Source organism: Leucopleurus acutus (genome assembly GCF_964270905.1).
Source record: "Leucopleurus acutus genome assembly, chromosome: 3".
NCBI classification, from domain to species: Eukaryota; Metazoa; Chordata; class Mammalia; order Artiodactyla; family Delphinidae; genus Leucopleurus; species Leucopleurus acutus.
Window position 1 is genome coordinate 69,493,311 of NC_139145.1, and position 22,468 is coordinate 69,515,778.

General features: G+C 35.7%; 1 protein-coding gene and 1 pseudogene across 2 annotated transcripts in view; both read right to left on the bottom strand.

The window, feature by feature from the left end:
* Nucleotides 1-676: 676 nt before the first annotated feature.
* Nucleotides 677-2,955, bottom strand: LOC309959903 (17S U2 SnRNP complex component HTATSF1-like; annotated as a pseudogene). The gene has a single exon. The product of its transcript is annotated as a 17S U2 SnRNP complex component HTATSF1-like (transcript).
* Nucleotides 2,956-3,895: 940 nt separating this feature from the next.
* Nucleotides 3,896-22,468, bottom strand: part of SLC27A6 (solute carrier family 27 member 6) — a 63,545-nt gene continuing 44,972 nt past the window's right edge. The window contains exons 5-10 of the mRNA XM_082836297.1: nucleotides 21,582-21,776; nucleotides 13,798-13,888; nucleotides 10,849-11,047; nucleotides 9,481-9,578; nucleotides 8,186-8,316; nucleotides 3,896-4,280 (exon numbers count right to left, since the gene is read on the bottom strand). Of these exons, the coding sequence (XP_082692423.1) occupies nucleotides 4,104-4,280; nucleotides 8,186-8,316; nucleotides 9,481-9,578; nucleotides 10,849-11,047; nucleotides 13,798-13,888; nucleotides 21,582-21,776 (891 nt within the window). The 3' untranslated portion in view covers nucleotides 3,896-4,103. The remainder of the gene's footprint in view (nucleotides 4,281-8,185; nucleotides 8,317-9,480; nucleotides 9,579-10,848; nucleotides 11,048-13,797; nucleotides 13,889-21,581; nucleotides 21,777-22,468) is intronic.

Sequence of the window (22,468 nt, forward strand, 5' to 3'; positions counted from 1 at the left end):
TTTTTCTATTTCTATTCATTTAAAAAATTTCTTTCTCTTAAAATTACAGATTTTTGCAAAACTGATATTATTTCTCTTTCATTTTTTTTTAATTTGAAAGTGTGACCTTTTATTTCTATGCTACTTATGGTTAATCTTTACATTTAAAAAATGTTTTAACTTTATAACACATGTTTTCCTAACAATGACAAAAAGGAACTATCTGCAACTTCTCTTCCCACTAAAATAAACTTTTTAGCATGTGGAGGCAACATGAGGCAAAGTCTACTTTCCTTCTGGTTGTACAGAGAATTAGGTTTATGGGCAAAGGAGTTTGCTGCTGGGTCCTACTCTACTTCTTCCTTTTTTTTTTTTTCATATTAACAATTTATTTTTTATTTTTGAATATCACAAACGTCAATCAGAATACTTTAAAAAATATTATTCTGCATGCGCTTAACAAATTTGACAAAGGGCAAGGATCCAGTTGACTTGTATTATGCTATGAAGTTTGAATTGAACAGCCAATTCACATATATTTAAAATTGTTAAGTACAGGTAGCCATGAACACTTCACTGCATTAATCAGATGGCATCCTACCTCTAGGCACACGTTCATGTAACACTACTAGTAATTACCCTGGAGCAGAGGCAAAATGGAGATGGAGGAATTGCCCTACAAAGCAAGTTTAAGGGATTAAACAGCGTCGTCATCATCATCATCACTACTAAGGACAAAGCTGCTGCCTGTGGACAGGGGCCCTTCCTCCTTAACATTCCCTAAACCACCTGCAGTCCCTCTCTCATCAGAATCTTCAAACAACTTGTCACTGGAATTGTCATCAAACAACTTCTCATTGGAATCTTCATCTTTGAACATCTTTTCATCTATGTCTTCATCTTCCTTTACATCTACATCTTCCTCATCTTCTTTTCCATCTGAATCTTCAAACACCTTTTCATCTGCATCATCTTCTTCGTTCTTTTCATTTGCATCTCCCAGCCCCTTTTCTTATGCATCTTCTTCGTCCTCTTTTTCATCCAACTCATTGTCAAATACTTTTTCATATGTTTCTTCCTTCTCATCTGACTCTTCGTCAAATTCCTTCTCAGAGCCTTCTTCATCAAACACTTTCCTGGAGCTGTCATCTTTGAATTCTGATTTTTCAGAGTCATTTTCTTCTAACTCTTCTTCAGAAACGTTTTCATTAAATTCCTTTTCAGAGCCCTCTTCCTCAAAACCTTTCTCAAGGCCGTTCTCTTTTAACTCTTTTTCAGAGTCATCTTCAAATTGCTTTTCTGAGCACTCTTCAGACCCTTGTTCTAAGCTGCTGTCTTCAGCTGCCTTTTGGGGGCTGGCCTCCTCCTCAGACTCCTGCTCAAGGCCATTCTCATCAGGATCCGTTTTGGGTCTCTTCTTTTTGGACTCTTATTCAGGGCCATTCTCTTTCGACTCTTTTTTAGGACTACCCTCTTCATGCTACATCTCGGGGCTGCCTTCTCTGGACTCTCCGTTGGAGAAGTCTTCTTCACACTCTCTTTTGGGACAGCCTTCCTCAAAGTCTCTTTCGAGGCAGCTCTCTTCAGATTCTTTTTGGGCACAGCCTTCTTCAGCCTCTTTTTCAGGGCCACTTCTTTTAGCATCTTTTTCAGAAGCAGCTTCTTCATCTTCTCCCCTATCTTCTGTTTTTTCAAACTTCTTTTCATCTATAAGTTCTTCAAATGCCATTTCAGTTGCGGCTTCTTGAACATTCATTTGAGATGTGCCAGGGTGCTCTGAAAAATGCCGAACTCTAGAAGGCCCCACCCTTCTGGAGTACAGAAAGAATTTGAAAGCTGAAGGCCTCTGTTGGCCTCAGGAGTGTTGAGGAAAGCCTCCCATCCTCTCAGCCTTTCCTCCCTTTCTCTTGTGGTCTCCTCCACCTGATAATCTGTAGTCCCATCACACACTTGGGCAGTGATTTGATGGCCACCAAACCACATTCCATTGAGGGTTTGAATACAATAACCAGCTTCCTCTGGGTCCCTATAGGACACAGAGGCCACACCATGAGGGTGCCTATCAAAGAGAAGGAGCTTCCTAATTTGTCCAAACTTTGAACACTCTACTTGAAGGTCTTCTCTGATCTCGTTTGGCACCAGTGGATCATCCTCAAAATCCATATGATGAAACGTATTTTTGATGATGACAACTTGCTCGTGGTGTATTCAGGCTGGGCCAGCTCTTCTCTCAGGTCTCCAATTCAACTGCTTTTGTTGCATAGACAACTTTTTCTTGTAGTCTTTGCACTTCTTCTTCTTCTTTGAGGTGTCGTATTCCCCTTTCAGTTGAAACTTTCCCACCTCCATATGTAATTTGTAGTCTCTAATTTCATCTTCATCCAAAAGTTTTAATGCGAGATCCACAGATTCTCTCTTCAAATAACAGCAAAGTCCATCTCCTTTAAGATTTCCTTATCTTTGTAAAGCTTGACCTTAAATTCTTGTTTGAAGATCTCTCATAATAATGCACAACTTGGATATGAGCTGTATAAATTCATCCACTGTAATGTCTGGAGGCATATCAGACACATATACATTTGTATTTCTGTCTTCAACATGAAACCATCCTGCTTCAGCCTTTCTCTTTTCTCCCCTCTTTTTGGGATAACTGGGTTTGGGAGTTTTTCTTTGCAGAGGTTCTTCTGTAGTCCTAGCACTGACATCTGGGACACTCGCAGTAGAACTAGATGCACCATCATTAGAAAATCCATAATTGGCCTGATATGTAGCAATAAAATCTTCAGTGATCCTGCGGAACCAAGCCTTCTTGTCCAGGTCCCATTCATACGGGGTGTCAGTCGGCTGCTGCCTGAAAGAATTGGTTTCTCCACTGGGATCTTTCTGGGTATCACAGTCCTTGGTGTCTCCGTACAATTCTTGCATTCACAACTGCTCATCAAACTCGTCATTCGCATCCAAGTTGCTGCCGCTCATGTTGACGACTTAGCCCAGGGGCAGGGTCCAGGTGAGCGAAGAGGCCAAGCTGACACTGGTTCACCCTGCCAGGTCTTGCCGCCGCCGCTCGATCCAGAACACGGCAGGAGCACACACACGAGCTGCCGCCACCGATTGGGTCTGAGACGACTGCAGCTCCCACGGCAACGTCCAGAAACCACTTGAAAATGGAGGTCCACTTAGGCTGATGCAGTCGTCATTGTCCCCTACTCTGCTTCTTAGTCCAGCTCCACCACCCCCTCCCATGGAAGTTAGCTCACTTTGGTAAGAGAGTCTCTTATATGTTTTTGGCTTGAGGCAAACACTGGAGGCTGGTGCTTCCACATGGATATAAGTACCATTGTGCTTATTACACTATCTTTATGATACACTTCCCAGTTAACTACTCAAAAACGTGTTCACACTCAAAGCCTTTATGCCTCTGATCTTAGTGTTAACACATGGGTACTAGTCTAGTCTATTCTTTCCCTGTATTATTAGTGGTTCCTACAGCTCTGTTGGATTTTAGCATCAATTTGATCCCATTTATATATCTTCCCAAAATTCCTAAATGCTTTGGGCTTACCAGTTTTCGTGCTTTGTTGTTTCATATTTTTTACATTTCTTCTAGCATCTTAATGTGATTTTAGGATAAGGGAGACAGGAGTGCATACATTTAGTTAGTTACCTTCCTTTGAATGAATATTTACAATTAAAAACATCAAAACAAAACTTCAAAACTCATATTAATAAAGATGGTTTTATTGAGTTATAGGACAGGGCACATAAAAATCAAATATTTGATTAAAATTTAACCCTTTACTCAAAACTAGAAATTTTAAATATTAATAAGTAAATTTTTAGCAGATGTCTAAATTGTTAACCACTTATTAATTATTTAAAAACTTTAAGGCAGATATTTACTTATGCACTGAATCCCAAATAGGTAAAAAGAATAATCACCCAAAGTTTGTTATCAATTAAAGCAAATTAAAGTTAGTACTTAATTAAAGAAAACTTGTTGCATGTTAAGGAAATATAGCACATGCTTAATGTCAGTTCCCTCTCCCCATTTCATATTAAAGAATCACATACTCTCCCTTTCACTTCTCCTAAGCAGCATAGGAAAATCCCATATATAAAAAAGCTTAAAGTTTAATCTTCCCTAATACTATCTGTTCATAAATTTCTTTGGTCAATGGAATGTATGATTTTTTCAACTTATCCATGAAGTAAAGTGGATCAGAAATTTTCAATGGACTAAATCCTTCTTCCACCAACCGAAACTTCTGTAGTTTGAATGTTCCTGTTGTTTCCATCTTTTCCTATGAAACAGTGACCAGGATTAGTGGAGTCAGTCAATATTATGTATAATATACAAATAAAATATTCAACAATATAGACTGTAATATTTAATGAAAGCATTTGTATATCCAGTGACCATCTCTATTTTCACTACTAATAATTTAATATTAGAAATTTTAAAATGCTCTTTAGAACATTTAAATCTTTACCTTGATTTTCCTGTGAGCTTCATTCAACATATAAGAATTATGAATATAGTTAATAACTGATTACAAATATGTCTAAAACATATAGGTTTATCTCTTCAATCCAATGTCAAGGCAATATTATGTACTAAGAATGCTACTAGACGGCAAGAAGATAAAAGCTATAAAAGACAGCAATCTATTCCATAAGGCAGAATACTGCAAGAACCAGAGGGGGTAAGGAATGATCTAAAACTTGTGTTCCCAAACTATGCACTGAGTTGCCTCATAGTACCTCAGTGAATTGCCAGAGTCCCCATAGGATATTTAAAATTTTCAAGGTAAACCCAGTGACATCTGTTGTCACACTACCAACTACTTGGTCAAGGTAGTTCAGTTTCAATATTAGTTTATGATACATTGTTTTCAATGATGTCATATCTTTGAGAAACAGGGTTTTTGGTGGTTGCTATGATAAAAAGCAAGTATAACCAAAAATCAAGGTGGACTATGGAATTAGTCTAGCCCTGTTCAGCACAATCTCATTCCAACATTTGAGGAGCTGTGCAATGCCCAACTTACATCTCCTTAATACATGTGGTTATTTAAATATGAAATAAAAGCATTTTTCTTTCCATTTATATGCATTATTTTTTCAAAGAGCAACTAATTTATTAGACCTAAATAGTTACTTTGCTTTGCCCTAAGTACTGAATAAATGAATGTTTAGGTATTTGTTTTGGCCCAAGAGTGCCATGAATTAATTACTAAGACACTAAAGACGTTATGAATCGAGAAAGTTTAAGAATCTTTGCTTTAAGAAATTTAAAGGAGACAAGGATATTATCTCTGTGGTAGTTTCAGGCATAGGGAAGCAACCTTGTTTTAAGTCAGATGACATGCAGGGTCCATACAAGGTTCTATGAATAGTTTGGCCATTTTTATGCATCCTTCTGAACGAATGCAACTAAGTCAACCTCTCTTTGAAACTTCTTCCCTGCTCTCATCCTCTACCCAACACTGTCATCACAGAATGAGATGTAACTGTGTAAAAACACATATTCTTTTCTCTTTTTAAAAAAATTAGTTCACATTATACAATTTGACAGTCTGCCTTCTTTAAAAAAAAAAATTAACCTGGTATGTTTCTCCAGGTTAGGTAATTTTCATCAAAATGGCACTTTTTAATGGTTTCATAGGATCTCATCTAATTATATATGTTAATTAACCTTACTCTTATTCTTGAACTTATATAGAGAATATTAAAAAATGTTACTACATAAATAATAACATTTTATATATAACATTTGTACATCTTTAATTATGTCCTAAGGGTAAATTTCTGGAAATGAAATTACTAAATCAAAATATATGCAAATTCTAAGAGCATGATCACATATTTACCAACTTATTTTCAAGAGAGATGATAACAATTTGTGTTCCCAGAAGCAAAATAAAAGGACCAGTTTAATTTCATCTCAGCCATACTGAGTAATAGCACATTTAAAAATTTTTTGTAAATTTATTGCTAAAAAGAATCCTTTTTAAATTTGTGCTAAACAGATCTTTAATAAGATAGTTGTCTTATTCATTTTGTCAGAAGTAACTTATATGTTTGCATTGCTTATATCAGATCATTTATTATAATTCATTAAATAATTTTAGTGCTGGGGCTTCCCTGGTGGCGCAGTGGTTGAGAATCTGCCTGCCGATGCAGGGAACATGGGTTCGAGCCCTGGTCTGGGAGGATCCCACATGCCGTGGAGCAGTTAGGCCCATGAGCCACAACTGCTGAGCCTCCGCATCTGGAGCCTGTGCTCTACAACAAGAGAGGCCGCGATAGTAAGAGGCCCGCGCACTGCGATGAAGAGTGGCCCCCACTTGCCACAACTAGAGAAAGCCCTCGCACAGAAATGAAGACCCAACACAGCAAAAATAAATAAATTAATTAACAAACTCCTACCCCCAACATCTTCTAAAAAAATAAATAAATAATAATAATAATACTTTTAGTGCCAACTAAGTGTCATTCATAGTGCTAACTATAGTAAATACTGTAATAAACGTAACACTCATGGGCCAAGTTCTTTTAGGTGTTTAATGATCCTAAAATATTTTCTAAATTTGTACAAGACTGATTTAATCTTACAGAGGAGTCCTGTGACAAAATATTTCTTCTGCTTAACGACAGTGAATTTTAAGTTGCCCTTGGAGGAAAATGTTTAAAATATTATTTGATCCATCAACTTTCTACTCTACTAAGAATTAAAATCCATTCTTTCTGAGGCAAGATGGGAGGGGCAGGAGGGAGCTGGGTGTGGTTATAAAAGGGTAACGTGAGGGAGCCTTGTGGTGGTGGAATTGTCCATATCTTGACTATGGTCATTGATACATGAAGCTACACAGGTAATAAAAATGTATAGAGCTTAATACACACATACACACAAATGAGTACAAATAAAACAGGAAATTTTAATAAGATGAGTGGATTGTATCAATGTCAATATCCTGTTTGTAATCATTTACACAGGATCTCTCTGTATTATTTCTTGCAAATGCATGTGAATCTACAATTATTTCAAAAATTTCAATTAAAACCATGTTACTTCTTTTTCATATTTAGCTACCTTTATTATTTCAGAGGACTGCTATGAAAATAATGAGACAATATATGTAAAAGCTCTTAAAACATTATGTAAATGGAATATGTATTTATGACAGTTTGGATGATGTGTCTCATTGGCCAAGCAGTGACTTGGCCACAAGGATTACCCAGCAAATGCTTTAAAAAAGAATATTAAGTCAGCTATTGCTCTATCAGGGATGTAACAGTGATATGACAAACATATCCAGAAAAGTTCTATGTGATTGGATGTTAAGAGATGATGAGGACTAGCTTTCGGAAATTATATTTGAGGCACAATATTAAATGAATAAATGGCTGGATAAATGAGCAGGCAGAGTTACCCAGGAGCTGAGAAATTTTGTTTCCTTTTTATTGGACTTTACTCCAGCAGCCTAACAAGAGAAAGCCCACCTCTCAAAACCAGTGAGTTCAGAATTCCTGCAAAATATAAGGTCCCCGAAGGAGACTGGACAGAATGAAGCCAAAAAATTAAAGGCAGGGGCTTCCCTGGTGGTGCAGTGGTTGAGAGTCCGCCTGCTGATGCAGGGGACACAGGTTCGTGCCCCGGTCCGGGAAGATCCCACATGCCGCGGAGCGGCTGGGCCCGTGAGCCATGGCTGCTGAGCCTGCATGTCCGGAGCCTGTGCTCCGCAACGGGAAAGGCCACAACAGTGAGAGGTCTGCGTACCGCAAAAACAAACAAACAAAAAATTAAAGGCAAAATTGCTTAAAGCCAATTGCCCTGAGGGTATACACACATCCTGCAGACACTTTGAACCTAATTTTAGGTACACAGCACCAAATGTCTTCACAAAGCATGAAGGCATGTGTAAGATTTGGGTTTGGCTTGCCACCATCACTGGGACCCTCATCTATCTGACTGAAGAGGAGAGCAACAAGTAGGACAACGACAAAGACTTCCTAGCATTTTATTGTCCTCCCTTCTATAATTAGGCTTCAAATATGGCATAAATTAGCATCCCAATGCTTTTCATTGTTCTTGAAATTTTCTAATAAAAATAAAATGCACCTATTATCTAAGCGGTAAATATTATTTTATAACTAAACCATCTCCAGATTCCTGGTCTTAAATTTTATGGGTAGGTAAAATTACCTGAATTCTTAAAAATTGTGGGCAGGCATAAGCCGGTAAAAATGTTACAACTTGTTCATAAACTTTTTCCAAGTCTAAAGACATATTTGGTTTTAAAGTTATAGAAGCCATTCCTGCTTTTCCTTCATAATCTGAAAAAAAAAGTTTGTAATAGCATCAGTTTTACAAGTGGTAGGTGAACTTTTTAAAAAATCCAGTTAATTACACACTAATTGTTACAAATACAGACATTACATCTATTGCAGCAATAACAATGCAACAGTAGCATAAATGAGTGGGTCTTTCCGGGCATATGATTTACTCCCTAGAAATGATTTAGGAGAAAGGAAGTACAGAGTCTATGTTTAATTGTTTACACTACAGAAACAAAATAGATGGAATAGAAAACACCATAAGTGACCCATGATATGCATCCTGCCACTATTATTATAAAATATTAAGAGGAAACATTTTTTTAAAGGCAAATATATTTTAGAGAAATGTCCATGTTAAGCATCAATGCAAAAAATAAAGGGTATTATTCAATATATTCAAGTTAAGAAACTAGAGGCAGGTATTTCCACAACTAATTCCACAGATTGCTTACTGTTTATCATGCCACCTTTTTTCCAGGGCTTTGGAACCTCTTGTAGCATTTTCCCAGCACCCAGTGCCTGTCTGTTAGAGTTAATATCCTCTTTCTTTGCCCCCCTATCCAAACATTCCCACACTCAGTGTCCCCTGCACCTACAAACATTAATTGGAAAATACTGTCATTTGTTTAAAAAAAAAAAAGGCAGTAAAGGGGAATAGCTGTCCTGTGATTTCAAGTTGGTCACTTTTCTTTGCCATTTTCACCAACGTGAGACAATCCTCATAGGCATATTTATAACGATAAATGAGGCCAACCACATTTTAAAATAATTTCTGAAAAAGATTCAACTTAACTGCAAGTCAGTGTTATTAAACATTTAAATTAGAACATGTTCCTATTTAGTGGTATGTATAAACTCTAGTCATCAAGAGAAAAATAATAGACCATTGAAAAGCTGTAAATATTCTAGCAGTGAGTCACTGATCAGAGTTTTCAAGATCTGCTTAGAAATACACACATACATTAAAATGCAGTGGGTACCTTTCCCCTGGTGTGACCATGAAGTTTGCTAGCTTGGTCTAGGACATTACTTGCCAACCCAAAACTAAGATATTTATTTTAATATGTGAAAAATGAAATGCTGAGTTAATAAAATTGTTGCAAAGTGAAAGGAAAGTGGCACATTCTGAGAACCATTTCCAAACCTGAAACATATTCATACCTGGTACAGCCACACCATAGACATTTGTGTCCTGTATGAAATCCAACATTCCAACAATATCGGCAACCTCTGTGGTTGCAATATTTTCCCCTTTCCATCTAAACAAAAAACAAGTTCCAGTTAGTTACCTATACTTGAAGAATGAGGTGCCCAGCTTTAAGTTTTAGTGTATTGCATTTGGCTCTGTGCAAGCACCTAATAATAAAAAATAATGGCAGTTTTCAAAATGAAAAACATTTCTAAGGAAGAACTTTTTTGAGAAGTCAACAAAGTCGGTATCTATTTTTTATTTAAAATTACATCAGTATCTGTTTTTTATTTAAAATTACATTATCTGTGTCTCATTGGTATCAACTGCTACTGTAAAAGGTTTTTTTTAATATGTCATAAAAAATAAGATAACAATAAATCCCTCTTTGTTTTGCAATATAATAACAGTGAAGTACAAAGAAAGCATTCTCTATCTCTAATGATAGAAAAAACTGAAAGGAAAGCTATAGTTGTCTTTTGGTGTACTGACCCCCTTTAATTTCTAGGAATTAACCCCTTTGGCTCTTTTAATGCATATGAATGTTTTAATTAAAATGAACTGACGGGCTTCCCTGGTGGCGCAGTGGTTGAGAGTCTGCCTGCCTATGCAGGGGACACGGGTTCATGCCCTGGTCCAGGAAGATCCCACATGCCGCGGAGCGGCTGGGCCCGTGAGCCATGGCCGCTGAGCCTGCGCGTCCAGAGCCTGTGCTCCATAACGGGAGAGGCCACAACAGTGAAAGGCCCGCGTACCACAAAAAAATAAAAAAAGATTTTACATAAGGTGACCTCCTAACATGACACAAAGAAGGTGAGGAAATATAATTCATTTATTCATTCAACGTTTTTGGACTGTCTACTGTCTGTCTTCTACTGTTCTATGGTCATTGATTAGTAAAGCAAAATAAATTCATAAGCCTAAAATAACCCTAAGGAATTAAAAAAGCAAATATAAGAAAGGGAAATTTTGCTGTTTCACTATTTTTGCCATTAGGTCAAGAATTAGACCATATTTGACTAAATTGGTTTTCTGTTTTAACCCTACCATTTAGACTTCACATCAGCCTGCCTGTATCATATGCTAAAAAAAAAGGAGCTCACTGATTTGGACCCAAAAGATTCGTTAAGATAATTACAAAAATGACATCAAAATGTAACTTATGTTTCAATCTAGAAACAGATGGGCAGTGAATTTTTAAACTGGGAGACATTATTGAGATAAAAGCTCTCCGTTCCCTGAAGGTAGGCAGCAGGTGGTGTATAATGTTTCCACAGAGCCTCACTCAGAGCAGGGTTCACAATCATGGAGCAAGCTTTGCAACCGACGCTATTTCATACCTGAAAGTGTCTCCAATACGGTCCCAAAAATAAAGGAAATTCTCCTGGTCTTGGACCATTAAATCTCCAGTGTTAAAGTAAACATCTCCCTTCTTAAAAACATCACAAAGCAATTTCTTTTCTGTTTGCTTCCTATTTCCAGCATAGCCAAAGAAGGGATTCTTTGCATTCACTGGAGAAATGAGAAGTCCAGGTTCCCCTGGGAGAGAGGTATTTTCAGTGATTTGATTAAAACTATTATTACACACACCATGCATGTACCTAAGTTACATATGACCAACACATCCAGTGTAGCTTATATTACTTTCCTCTGAACTTATTTTTATTATATTTGACATCAATTACTGTGGGTGCCTAAATCTAACACCGTTTCACAGACTGCCAAAGCACAAATCACTTTGGAAAAACTAACAAAAAGGAAATTGAATATAAAGAAAGGAATATTAAATTTATTTTACATCGTGGGTGGATACAGCAATGGCTACTTTTTTGATTATGTAGATTCTAACACTGATAATAATGACAATTATATAAATAACAACTACAATAATAATTTTAAATAAGGTTATGATGGTAGCAATATTTATTTATTGGGCACTTACTATGGAGCAAGCCCCAAGAGAAATGCAACTGTCACCTTATTAATTTTTCAAAGAAATCCTTTGAAATTGATCATTATAATCCCTATTTCACAGGGAAGGCACTAGGGTCCAGAAGAAGGAAGTATGTTAGCAAAGTCCAACAGATAAAAAGGAATGGACCTAGAACTCAAATTCAAGTCCCTATGATTTTTCTGTACAATATTATCTCTGATTTAATAAATATGTTATTAGAAGCTTAAGAATATGTTTTATTCCTCTGGAATGTTACTCTGGAAATCCTCAATGGACAGGAGATAAGCCACGAAATTTATTCGTTTTAATTACATTTAGACACATTATTTAAAATAATTTTTAATCGGACTTTTTCAAGTTAATCAAGATACTGCGCAGCCATCAACAAGGTAAAAACCTACTAAGAGTAGAAGACAAAGGGGACCAGCAATCACTTCCCCAGAAGATTTCAAGGTCATTGCTGACTTGTTTTGGCCACTGTGAAGAAAACTAACATCTATGTGATGGGTTAGATGAGGCTGTATTCCAGCAAACTCTAAAGAGATTTATGTCATTTTAACACTCTCTTTTCAATTCTTATTGCTCCCACTCCTCTGGACATTATGGGTTCCAAGGGCACACACACCACTGGCCAAAACTAGCCTGCCCTGACTCAGCAGGGACCCCTCACTGTCACTGTCATCACGGACACCATCGTTAGCATCGTTAGCATAATCACTGCCATTGTTACACTTATTGAGCACTCTCTGGGTACCCGTCACTATTCTGAGCACTTTACATATGTATCCCATCTCATCCTCATCACAAACCTGTAAGACAGGGCCTCATATTGTATTCATTTTACAAGTGAAATTGAGGAAGAAAAAGTAATTTGCCCAATATTACACAGCTGCCAAATGCTGAAGTTGGAATGTTTTTAACCAGGTCCATCTGACTCCAAAGGCTGTCCTGCCTCGCATATCCCATCCATCTACATCCCCTATATACATTTCAGAATTTTCTAAGCCTCTTATATTTCCCTTAAAATTTATGTTCTTTATTTTTCTTCTTCAGGACACAGGTGATAGTTTCTTCACTGACAAATTAATTATTGCAAATGCTTAAAAAGGTCAGAGTGTATACTTATCTTTCCCTCCCAGGCATACTTTATGAAAGACACAATGCTTTAATGTAAAATAAAATTGAGCAATCCATAATGAGAATTACAAAATTGTAAAGCAGGTATTTGGGGACAATCTGTTTTTGAAAAACCCTGAGGTTGCATAAGCAGTTCTGGGATTCAAGTTCCAATATCAGATATTATTGTATGTAATAAATAAAACACACTAGAAAAGAGTGCTTAAATAAAGTTCTTTGCAATCTCCTTAGAAGTGACTTTTTTCTTAGATGCTGTCTATAGAGTTGAATTAGAGAAAGATATTTGATAAATGCTCTTGAAATTCAGAGGATTGGGAAATTTGCTTTTTAAAAGACAAGGCTTATATTTTTGTCCAATCTTTCAGCTACCAGGAAAACAACCAAAACCCCAAAACCAAAACAAAGAAACCCGGGTCTGTGACCTTTATCTCCATATTTGAAGTCATCTCTGAAATGCAGTTTAAACATATTCTGAGGCAGTAGAAAGTAACTTGGGCCTGATTCTTTCAGACTGGATCTCAAACCAATACTAAGGGCACATCTCTACATTTAATTTTCTAGATTGATTATACGCAGCCGCACGTTAACTGGGGCACTCGCTTTCCTTAAAATTTCTAACCCAAAACTATGAGAAAGACTAGCCTGGTGGAGGGGGAGTGGGAGCAAGAAGAGAAAGGGAGGGAGGTAACTGGCCACATGACAGGCCCTCCAGAGGGCTCTGCATACATCATCTCATTAAAGTATCAACAATCACCTCCCGAAAGAAACACTGCTACCTCTACTCTGCATATGAAGAAAATGAGACTCAGACAGGTTGACAAAGTTGGACAGTTTCTAAGTGTGAGAGCCCAGATTTGAATCAAAGTCTGTCTCACTTTCCACTATACGTAGAATCATAAATTGCCATGCATTTTTATATTATATCTTGGTGGTACAGGACATCAGACATATGCCACTGTAAGAGTGGTAGATTAAGAGAACTATAAGCCCACAGTAATCACTTTTAAATTTTCGTAATTACCATCTGAGTGACCCACGTGGGGCCTCTAACTTCTAATAATTAAACCATTCTACCTGCATTAAAATTCCAAATAAGTCACATATTAGAAATAACCACTCTTTCTCTTCTAAATTCAGTAATTAAAGAGAAATTCAAGAACTTTGCCTGAGGAGACATCTTCAAATACAAGAATCTTACCTTTTTTCACACGACTACACCAGCTGTGTTCATTTCTAATGGGTTCATCTTTCTGAAAATCATACTTTATCAAGTCAAAAGCGAAAAAAAGCTGCAAAAAACAGAATGAAACAAAAACAAGATTTAGTTATTTATTTGTGCAATGACATCTCCTGGTAGTAGATTTAAATGTCAGTCAATTGAAATACAGAATTAGAATGTGGATTTATTAAAACAAGTGAGCTTTCCTGGTAAAAAGTTAAATAAATGTTTAAAAATCAAAACTGAAGGTGTTAGTAACCAGCGCTCATGTACTGGCATTTACTTTCACTTCTTTTATGTTGCACCTTACCTTAGAAAAGCCTTACTAATTCTAATCGTTTCTTTTTAAGTTTTTTCTTTTTTTTGATGTGGACCATTTTTTAAAGTCTTTATTGAATCTGTTACAATATTGCTTCTGTTTTATGTTTTGGTTTTCTGGCCCCGAGGCATGTGGGATCTTAGCTCCCCGACCAGGGATCAAAATCTTAACCACTGGACAGCCAGGGAACTCCCCTAATTTGAGTACCAGGAAGCGATCCCTGCACGAAATCACATACTCTGCTAACTATAGTTAAGAGGACACTTTCTTGCCTTCTCTTTTTTGCAATCTTTCAAACATCCCTTGAAATGGAAAGTTTTAATAGAACTAAAATGTCAACTATGTGAATGCAAGGATTGTGTTGTGTATTTTAACTTACCATCCCTTGTAAAGGGACTAGATGCCTCAAAAGTACTTGTTTTTGTCACTTACTTAGACCTTTTCCCCAGGCCTTTTAATTTAATGTCCTTAAACTAACCCTTAGTACTTCTGTACACAGTTGTGGTGTAAGATGGAAATTTGTTGGAACATCCTCATCACATCAGGAAACAAGCTAATTGGACATCTCTCCTTGACCCCCAATATTTCCAGCTCCTCTGCTCTTGTAACGTTCATATTACCATGTCACGCAGATTCACAGATCCTCAAAATCTGACCGGGAGAGAACTGCAGATTGGTTCAATCCAACTCCATCATTTCATGCATAAGAAAATTGAGGTTTTCCCAATCAATTAAACAAGCAATCTTATTAAGCTGAACCAGCACGTACTAAACTAAAATGGAGGTGATAAAATGAAGTGAGAAAAAATAATTAGGAAGGACAAACAAAAGAGAGAAAGAGAGAAGGAGGAGCATGAGGAGAAGGAGAGAAACAAATAAAGAACAAATGGGAAAATATGAATAAAATTAATGAGATAAATGTAATAGTATAATTTATTATCAAAGACTAAACAAACATCTCAGGAAAGTCAACATGTAACTACAATCACAATTCATTGTTTGAATTAAAATACAAATGAGAGCAACTTATATATATATATAGTATAAATTTATTTATTTACTTATTTATTTATTACTTTTGGCTGTATTGGGTCTTCATTGCTGCGTGTAGGCTTTCTCTAATTGGGGCAATGGGGGCTACTCTTTGTTGCGGTGTGTGGGCTTCTCATTGAGATGGCTTCTCTTGCCGTGGAGCACAGGCTCTAGGCGCTCAGGCTTCAGTAGTTGTGGCTCGTGGGCTCTAGAGCACAGGCTCAGTAGTTGTGGCACACGGGCTTAGTTGCTCTGCAGCATGTGGGATCTTCCCGGATCAGGGATTGAACCCGTATCCCCTGCATTCACGGGCAGATTCTTAACCACTGTGCCACCAGGGAAGTCTGAGAGCAACTAATATTGATTGAGTACTTACTTTGTCTCAGTCACTGTGCTAAGAGCTTTTAATTTAATCATCAAAAACCCTATAAGGTAGAAATTAATATTAGCCTATTTTAAGATGAGGGCCAATGAAAGAGACAGCAAAACAAAAAAATTGTTACTCTTGACATAAAGATTCTTAGTAAAATGCAAGCTTGCATCTTGTTGGTCTTTGTCTGTAATTGGGCTAATAGGATATTGGCTACTTGCCTAATGACTGGTCAAAAGAAAGATTCCAGAGGTTCCAGAACTGCATTTATCATTTCAGCCAAACTAGAACAGAGTCCTGTGTATTACTCTCTCGTGTTTTAACATGCTTTATATTTTGAAAAATTTGCCCAGCAACTGGTAATATCATCTTTAACATTATTTCTTTTACATTAATTTGGCAACCACACGCATGGGTAAGATTCATTCCACACCAAATCACTGTTCAGTGCGCCTGTTATCAGATATAGGGGACTTCATGGTCAGAAATTGAGTAATTTTATAGTACAAATGAAATTTAAATATATCACAGCACCTTCTAGAAGTAGCCTGGATCAGAGCATTAAGTCTCAGCTAGAAGAATTTCTATTTTTTTCCTGCCTTCAAGAGGACCCATGAGGTTACAAAAACGGTTATGTTATAATAACACAAATAAAGAAACAGATGCCACACTTCAATATCTCCTAAATGTATAGTATACATACACGTACAGGTATAGGTATAGGAAGAGGTATACATGGCCAGAAAACAGCTGCAGGGGTTCTCATTTGTAACAGTCTAGACAAATGGGTCCCCAGAACTGTACAGCATACATCTATGTGACTGTGCACACTGGCCCTTGGAGTTCCCACACATACCTGTATGCTTTTGCATATTCAGACTTGTAAATTTAGAAGTTAGAAAGGGAACACAAAAATTATTTCCTCTATAAATAAATGAGTAGACTTTGAATCCAGAAGAAAGTGACTTGTCAAAGTCAAAAAGTCAAGTAGTGGCAGATCTGGAACTAGAGCCCTAGGTACAGTGATTCGAATTCAGGATTTTTTTTGCCTCAGCGTTATACTACATTGCTTTGACCTATACAGTACAGGCTCATTTATCCCACACCATAGGTAAAGGGTGGTTTCTCTGTTTCCTTAAACAGAAGACCCTTAAAATATACAAACACACACACTCATAAACTTATCATCTCTCTCTCTATCATAAATATACATTTATATACCTATAGTAACATGTAATATTATATAGACTTGGGACATTATGAATACTCATTTCTAGGATGCACTATTATGCAACAGAATAGTTTTCTGAATGGTTTGCAGACTTGTATTTAAAAAATAATCATTTTTTAAAAATCAAGTAAAACAGAAAAATAAGAAGAAAAAGTTAAATTTCCCCAAATTTTAACCAAAAGTAAACCATTCTTAACATGGTGTTAATATATTCTCAATACAAAGTGATCCCTGGCCATTCTATCTAAAATTTCAAAAAACGCCTCCCAATACACATGCACATACACACAATCTCCTTTCCCTGTTTAATTTTCCTCTTTTGCACTAATGAGTATGAGCTATAGACTGTATTTTATTTATTGATCTCGTCTGTTTTCTGTCTTCCTCAATAGAGCATGACCTGCACGTGGGCAGGAATTTATGTGCGTTTTGTTCACTGTGCTCACTTGTGTCAGGCATACTGGAAACATTATAAATATATATAAAGAAAGTCATTTGATGAACAATCATTACAAATGCATTTAAATCAACAGAGGGAAAGGTATGAAACTGATTAGTAAAATAATTTATGAAAAATGAAACCACACCATTCTAGTAAATGCAATCAATTTAAATTTTCTTGAATTTAACAAAAGAAAATGGAACCAAAGTTAAACTAAAATGTGTGTTTAGCATAACAGATACCAGTCCCTATGGGGTCAAAGAATTTAACTTTAACCACAAATTTAATTAGAGGCCTGTCCTTTGCTCTCAGCTTCTGGGAGATAATCTCTCACAATGTCATGAGGGACAGGACTTTTTATTTGCCTAAGGACCTTGGGCAACCAGATAGTAACTCTACGATTGAGAGTGAGTCTCTGAGCCATGCCAATAATGTTATGCAGGGTTGGGGCTTTGGGTCACCCAGCTTGACCTCCTGAGGGACTGGAGGTGGAGGTTGACCACAGAGGCAGCCAACTAGATTTAAAAGATTGAGCCCCCGCAAAAGACTCTGGACATCAAGGCTGGGTGAGCTTCCTGAGTTGGCAATACTCCATGTATTGTCACACATCAATTCCAAGAGAGTAATATCCTCCTGACTTCACAGGAGAGGACAACTGGAAGCCTTGCATTTGGTACCCTCCTGGATTCTACCCTGGCCTTCCCTTGACTGGTGTTAATCTATATCCTTTAGGTGTAATAAACTGTAACTATTATATGGCTTTTGGTGAGTTTTGTGTTCCTTCCAGTGAATTATCAAACTTAAAGGTGGTCTTAGGGACTCCCAAGCTGCAACTGATGTTAGATGTGAAGGTGGTCCCACGTGAACTGTTTTCTAACTTCACAGTTGGCTAAATTTCTTAGTCTCTAAAAGATGCCTACTTTAAGACAATAAAAAAAGTTTATACAAATGTGAGCAAAAGGAACCTTTTTATTAAGTCTCATGCTTTATCTTTACTTTGTATCTATGGATTTACCACCATAAAAGATGAGATAATCAGTACTTACACCTTCTTCTCTCCTCCCACACAATTCTCATTTTTTTAGTTATAAGTATTTTTATAGTGTCAGGATTTATAGTTCCATTCGATCTATAAACATAATTCAGAGCTTTTCAATCCTCTATATTTAAGTAGATTCAAGCAAACCTTTCAACTGAAGGTGGTTCCTTCAATTTCTAAACTGCTTTATCTTCAGGTTCACTAGAATTTTTCATTCAGTGAATATAAAGAAGTAGTATATTCCTGTAAGTACATGGGAATTATATTCTCTGATTTCTTAAAAGTTTGAGAACACTACTTTGTTGCCTTTGGACTTGTAGGACAAGTTTGTTAGAACTAAAATTCTTAGGTGAAAACATTACGCTCTTTTTGGGGGGGCACTGAGTGTAATGTTTTTGTTTTGAAAGATGCCTGAGACATTTCCCATCTTCACCATATACTTTGTACATCTTTTGCTTTTTCTGCCTTAGCATCTTCTTATGGTTCTTCAATTTATGTTCAGTAATTTCACCAGAATATATATATTTCCTGATGATCATTCTGTACCATATTTTTTCCCCCTGGAACATAATGTGCTCTTTTGCTAAAGATTCAAATCTTTATTTTCAGAAGTTTTCTTCTATTAGGTTTCAAATAGTTTTTTTCACTTTGATTTGTTTTCTTCTACCAGAACATGAATGAAGCACATGTCAGATCATTGTCTATGCTTTCAAAATTTACCTTTTTAATTTATTTTATATTATTATTTGCTTATTCTTTACATCTGTGTGACTCCTTAATCCCATCCATCTTGCTAACTATGTTTTCAGTCCTGTTTATTTTTAAGTCCTTCAGTGTGGTGTTCAACTCTGTAATATTTTCATTTTTCCCTTTTATTCTTTTTCCTTTGGGTTGAGCATGCCTACTTTCCAACTCCATTTGTTGATCTATGATTTCCTTGCATTTTCCTTTGAGCTCTTATGTTTAAAGAGAATATTATTACAATTTTTTGAACCTATGGGAAATTGTTTTTCTAAACATTTTCTGGCCATTTGGGGGGACTTATTATTTTGATATTCATCCATATATTTTTAGCTGTTTTTTATTTAGATTCATTTTCTCCCTTTCTTTCAAGTTTTATTTCCTCTATGGATTTCATGTTTGTTCCTTCCCAATTATTATTACTGGGCATAGAAAAGGAGACGGCAGTCCCCAATTTTTACTTGGATTTGTCTCTCAAATGCACTGTCACTAAATTTTTTATATTTTTTGCTTTGGGGGCGTATATGGGACACACCTCTCTTCAGTTTCATGCATTTAAATAGTAAGCGTAGCACAGAAGAAGGACATTTGGGTTAGAGGAACTCTGTTGCTGCTTCATCTTTTTCTTTCAGTTTTAACATCCTATCTCCATTTAGAGGCTGATTCCTCTCTCAGATGGTAAGTATAAGCCTCCAATAAGTTTAAATTTTTGAGAGACGCACTTAAATCTCCTCACATAGTTATGAAACAGTTATTGGTCCAATTTTTTTCTGATTACCTGCTATGGGATGAAACAACATGCAAATGAAATGATAAAAGACTAGAATTCATATGACATTGCGTACTTTTTTTCATTTTCAAACTGAAAAAAAAAAAAACAGAAAAAAAAATCAGAAGTTGCCCAAATAAATTGGAGACAATCATAACTTCCTGCATTATGGACATTATAACAGTCTGACAGGGACTTTAAGATATTAGAAAATTATAATGAGGTCAAGCCAGTAATACAAAATATAAATCTTCATTGTATTCCTATTACATGATTACTTAGGAATGACTCAGCTTCACCAAAAAGCTTTAATTATGAATACCAAATTTTTAACGGAACCAGTGCAATCCATTGAGAAAATTAACTGTAAAGAATGTAATAATACTCGGTAATATCAGCACTTACTTTCCCCCAATTATTTTTGTTCGCAACACACATGTATTTCTGAAATGTCAACAAGACCCTCACAGTCTCATAAAACGCATTATAAAAATAGTTTGTACCTTCTTTAAGTTTCAAACATTAGGGCAATTTATACCAGCTTTGAATCTATTTCTTTACTCTTTAAAAATTATACTTTTATCACTTTTGATAATCCTCACTAAATGTTTCTTTTTACTTTTTTAAATTATGCTTTGTATTACTTCCTTCCTTTTATACTCTTTGAGTTTATTTTAGTTGTTTTTTAAAATTAACTTACAGAAATGGATATTTAGCTCACTAATTTTCACCTATTCTTATCTGAGCTTTGAAATGTAACATTTTCACTATGATTCAGCTTAAATTATTTTCTATTTCTATTTTTCTATTATGATTTTTTTCTTTGACTCAGAAATTTAGAGATGTTTCATTTCCAAATATATAGGAGATGATCTAGCTGTTATTTTAAACATTTCTATCTTAATTAAACTGTGGTCAGAGAACATAATCCATATATACTCAAGCCTATGAAATTTGCTGGAATTCCCTATGTAGTCCTGTAATCTTTGTGAATGTGTGATAAACGCTTAAAAATAATGGATATTCTGCAGTTTTTAAATGCAGTGTCCTATATATGTTCATTAGTTCAAATAGTTTAGTTATTGTATTATTCTAATACACTATGTCATTGAAAAAACTTTTTGCATGTTCTATCAAATAGTAAAGAGCTAAAATAAAATATTCTACTATGATTCTGGATTTGTTTATCTCCCCTTGAGGTTATATAAATTTTGATACTTTTTTAAAATTTTCATTTTTATTATTTAAAAATATTATTGTTGAATATAAATTCTATTTTGATAATTATTTCCTCAAAACAAGTTGAAGATATCTGTCCACTATATTTTGTCTTCCATGGTTGCTATTGAGAAATTAGCTGTCTTTTACTCCTAAGAAGGTAATTTTTTGGCTACTTTAAAAATTTTAGTGATATCTTGACATAGCTTTTAAGGAAACCATATATTAGAAGCCTACATATAATTTTTGAGTGATATAAAAACGAATGGAAAGTAGAAATAGTAGATTAAAAACAGAAAATGGAGTCAAATTAATATATATTGGGACCTATGCTTGTTTATACATTATATCATTAAATTTGAAAACCGAACAAAAGAACTAACTATCATTATTCCCATATGACAGGGGGAAAAGATGGGAGATAATTGAGGTTTTCACAGTCTATGGCACCACAGTTCATCTAGAGGCCACTATGTTATTTATAGAAGTTCTCAAATTAAAAAAAAGGTGATAATATTTAGCATAATTTACAAGCACAAAGTCTAGAGGAAAGGTTAGCAGATCTCAATATATTTCTTTTGTAAAGAAAATATTTTACTTACTTTGTGAAGGAAATTCGCTCTCCCAACTGATCCAATTTTCCCAGTGTGATTCATGAAACAAATGTTTCCTTCAGTAGCTCCATAAAGCTCACACATCTTAATATTTCCAAATCTGTCTAAAAATTCTCTCCATACGTCACTCCGTATGCCATTTCCAACTGCCAAACGTACCCGATGATCCTTTTCTCCTTCTCTCTGTTAGAAGAAAAGATTTTACTAGTAATTTATTATTTCCCGTTCCCAATTTTTTCTTTCATTGCTATTACTTAAATAGCAACCATCCAGAAGTAAGTTGCATGTGTGCAATAATGCAAAGGAGTTAAAAAAAAAATTATGTAAGTCCATGGCAGAACTAAGTCCAATAGCTAATGAAACTAACACTGGTCCAGAGTAATAGAGCTTTATTTCCCTATATCTGGCAAAATCGCTTCCTAAATTTGAGATGCTGAAGTCTTATTTTTCCTGAAATATGCTTTCTTCCTTACCAGAATGGAGGCTCCTCAAAAAATTAAAAGTAGAACTACCATATGATCCAACAATTCCACTCCTGGGTATTTATCTGAAGAAAACAAAAACTCTAATTCAAAAAGATACTGTACCCCATGTTCATTGCAGCATTATTTACGATAGCCAAGACATGGAAGCAACCTAAATGCCCATCAATAGATGAATGAAGAAAATGTGGTATATACACAATGGAATATTATTCAGTCATAAAGAAGAATGAAATCTTACCATTTGTGACAACATGGATGGACCTTAAGGGCATTATGCTAAGTGAAATAAGTCAGACAAAGAAAGACAAATTCTGTATGATCTCACATATATGTGGCATCTAAAAAAAACAAACAACAGCCAAAACAAAAACCCAAAACGCTGAGCAGAGA